The 2,924-nt window shown below is 41.8% G+C and overlaps 1 protein-coding gene across 1 annotated transcript in view; it reads left to right on the plus strand.

Moving 5' to 3' along the window:
• The window catches only part of PHYHIPL (phytanoyl-CoA 2-hydroxylase interacting protein-like), a 10,991-nt gene that overhangs the window by 7,515 nt on the left and 552 nt on the right, over window positions 1–2,924 (plus strand). The window contains exon 4 of the mRNA XM_009575573.1: window positions 2,235–2,924. This exon is cut by the window's right edge and continues 552 nt beyond it. Coding sequence (XP_009573868.1) covers window positions 2,235–2,769 — 535 coding nt within the window. The 3' untranslated portion in view covers window positions 2,770–2,924. The remainder of the gene's footprint in view (window positions 1–2,234) is intronic.

Consider the following 2,924-nt stretch of genomic DNA (forward strand, 5'->3'; position numbering starts at 1 on the left):
TTTATTGCACGTAGTGACAAAGCTGCAAAACTCAATAGAGGTAGAGAATGAATTGCAGTTGTTGAGGCTCTTTGAGGATCTTTTCCCCTCCCTCCTGTTATGTTCTTTTCTGGTTCGATACAAATAGAGACTAGTTTGTTTTCCTTTCTGTTAGCGAGTTAAAGAGGCAAAAAGCTGTGTTTTACCAGGTCAGTATGAAGCTAGAATACCTGCAACTGTCTGATGGTCGCCTCTTCTGATCAGAAATGTACTAATACGGTCACAAGGGCTGGTCCTTCCACAAGCACCCCTCTGAATGTTATGTTAAAAACCCTAACTGCATGCTTCCTTTTAGGAAAAATTGTCATACCATGCCTGCCAATGGCCTCTGTGGTGTCATAGCTAGTAAACAAGCTTGGAAAAGCTTACAGGCAGTAGCTCTAGTAGCATTGGCAAACAAGCAACTATCACAGCGCTAAAGCAGCAATCCCTAAACGTAGGGTTTGAAGTGTGAGCTTGTAAGTAGTGTTCCTGTCATTCTGCTGCTTACCTCGGCTGCGAGCGCCATAAGGCAGCTCAGATCCCCGGGAAGAGTGACCTATAATTAGCCTAATTGGCCACTGGATGTCAGTATCTTGCCACAGAAATGGAACTGCAAGAAGCCTGCTTTTCAGGTTGCAGAGATGGTGGCTATTCAAGCTAATTTTTTTCTCCCTAGTAATCTCTTCAGTCATAAAATACCAATTGTACCTCCCACCCCAGTCAACGTCTTGTGAAACAGGGCTTGAGACAATAACAGTGTAGTATTTGAATGGCCCAGAAAACTTTTGAAATTTATCTTAGATTCCAAATTAAGATATGCTGCTGAGGAGATTAGAAGGAATGAAAAAAATCACAGCTGGAGTCATTACTGAGTTGATTTAGAGCTGTTTTTTATGTATACACTGAATTTGTTTGCTTTGACTGCTACCTCCCCCTTGAATCAAGTAAAACCTTCTCCCACACAGCATCATTTTACCTGGAGATGTTGCAAGTTAAAAGCAGAGAGAGAACAGTCTGTCTTGGCTAGTTTCCCCTCTCCTCAAAAAAAAAAAAGGAGGAAAGAAGGAAAAAAAGAAAAAAGAGTAAAAGTAGAGCAAGAGGGGCGTGTAAAGCTCTCCAGCCCCACAGCCTTATGCGTTTTTAATCTGTCGATGTGTATAAAGGCATTTTCTAAGGGTGCCTAGTAAATCTGGTGTTTTGCAGGACTTACAAAAGGGAATGTTTCCCTTTCTGATATCACATGATTGCAGGTGCAGAGAGGGCCAAAGCTGTCACTATGGCACTTCCAGAGATGTGGGGTACAAGTTCTGGGGAACGTGCTGCTATGCATAAAATCTCAGGTGCTAAGGAGGATTAGATGGGGTGTTTTGGACTGTTGTCCTAAATTTAGCAGCCTCATGCTGCTGAGTGCAGTTTGGGATTCAGGGTTTTAAAAATTCACTTGTTACATTGAATGTTTCTTTTCACTGGAACCAAATTGAGCTCAGCTTGCAAAAAAGAGAGAGTTAGTCTTGTACATTTTTTCCCCTTGGGACTAGTGACTGTAGAAGCTGGATACCAACCAAAGTGGAAACTAACCAAATTGCCTAATACTCTGTGCCCAGCTCTGCTCTGATTGAAGTCAGCAGTAGACAAACTAGACCTGAAATTATCATTTTGGGGAAAAAAACTATGGCAGACAGTACATTCCTTCCTATAAGCTCTCTGAAAAACATCATTCAGAAATAACTTTAACTGGCAGTTTTCTACATGAAATATATACTGCCTATGCTGAAAATACACATTAACAAACAGTATGTTCAGCATATTGAGACTGACTTGCAATTTTCAACATGTGATTAAACTAAAATGTGTTTATTGTTAGAATTGTAGTGGAAGGCTGAACAAATCAGCTAATTAAAGATATTGGTGGTTTGGGGGCTTTTTTGTTTGTGCTATTCTTTGCCTGCATATAATACCCACACAGCTCACAGCTGACAGAGAAGCCAGACTGGAAAAGCAGATTTCCCCCTTGAGCAGGAGTTATTCTAGCTCCGAGTCTGGCGTCACCTGATTTTCTTGGTCCTAAGATCATGACACTAACCACGGTTTTGAGTTTAACGGCTTTCCATTGTGTCCCTTCAGTACTGTTACCAAACAGCATGATGTCCTAACTTTCCACTTTTTCTTTAACATGTGTTACAAAATAAACAATCCCAGTCATTCACTTGTAGAGAGCATCATGGGAATGCTATGCAGCCCTCTGTTAAGGATAACAGTGGCAGCCATGGCTCTCCGATCAGTGGGAAGCTGGAAGGCATCTTCTTTAGCTGCAACACTGAGTTTAACACTGGGAAGCCACCACAAGATTCACCTTATGGAAGATACAGGTTTGAGATTGCAGCTGAAAAACTCTTCAACCCAAATACTAACTTGTACTTTGGAGACTTCTACTGCATGTACACAGCCTACCACTACGTCATTCTCGTCATCGCCCCTGTTGGATCACCAGGAGACGAATTCTGTAAGCAGCGCCTTCCTCAACTAAATATAAAAGATAATAAATTTCTGACCTGCGATGAAGAAGACGGTGTCATGGTTTACCATCATGCCCAGGATGTTATTTTGGAAGTAATTTACACTGATCCTGTGGATCTCTCCCTCGGCACAGTTGCGGAAATTACTGGTCACCAACTAATGAGCTTGTCTACTTCAAATGCAAAGAAAGATCCCAGCTGCAAGACCTGCAATATCAGTGTTGGACGCTAAAACTTCCCTCATTACTTAGGAGCCTTCAAACCTCTGTTGCCCATTTCCATAGTCAGACATTTTTGTCAGAAGCATGCACATGCCGCTGTCACCAAAAGCAAACACGAGTCTTCAAAATCTCCAATAGCGTTTTTAGTATTTCTTCTCTCCCTCTT

The sequence above is a fragment of the Fulmarus glacialis genome, unplaced genomic scaffold (genome assembly GCF_000690835.1).
Source record: "Fulmarus glacialis isolate BGI_N327 unplaced genomic scaffold, ASM69083v1 scaffold6204, whole genome shotgun sequence".
Lineage (NCBI taxonomy): Eukaryota > Metazoa > Chordata > Aves > Procellariiformes > Procellariidae > Fulmarus > Fulmarus glacialis.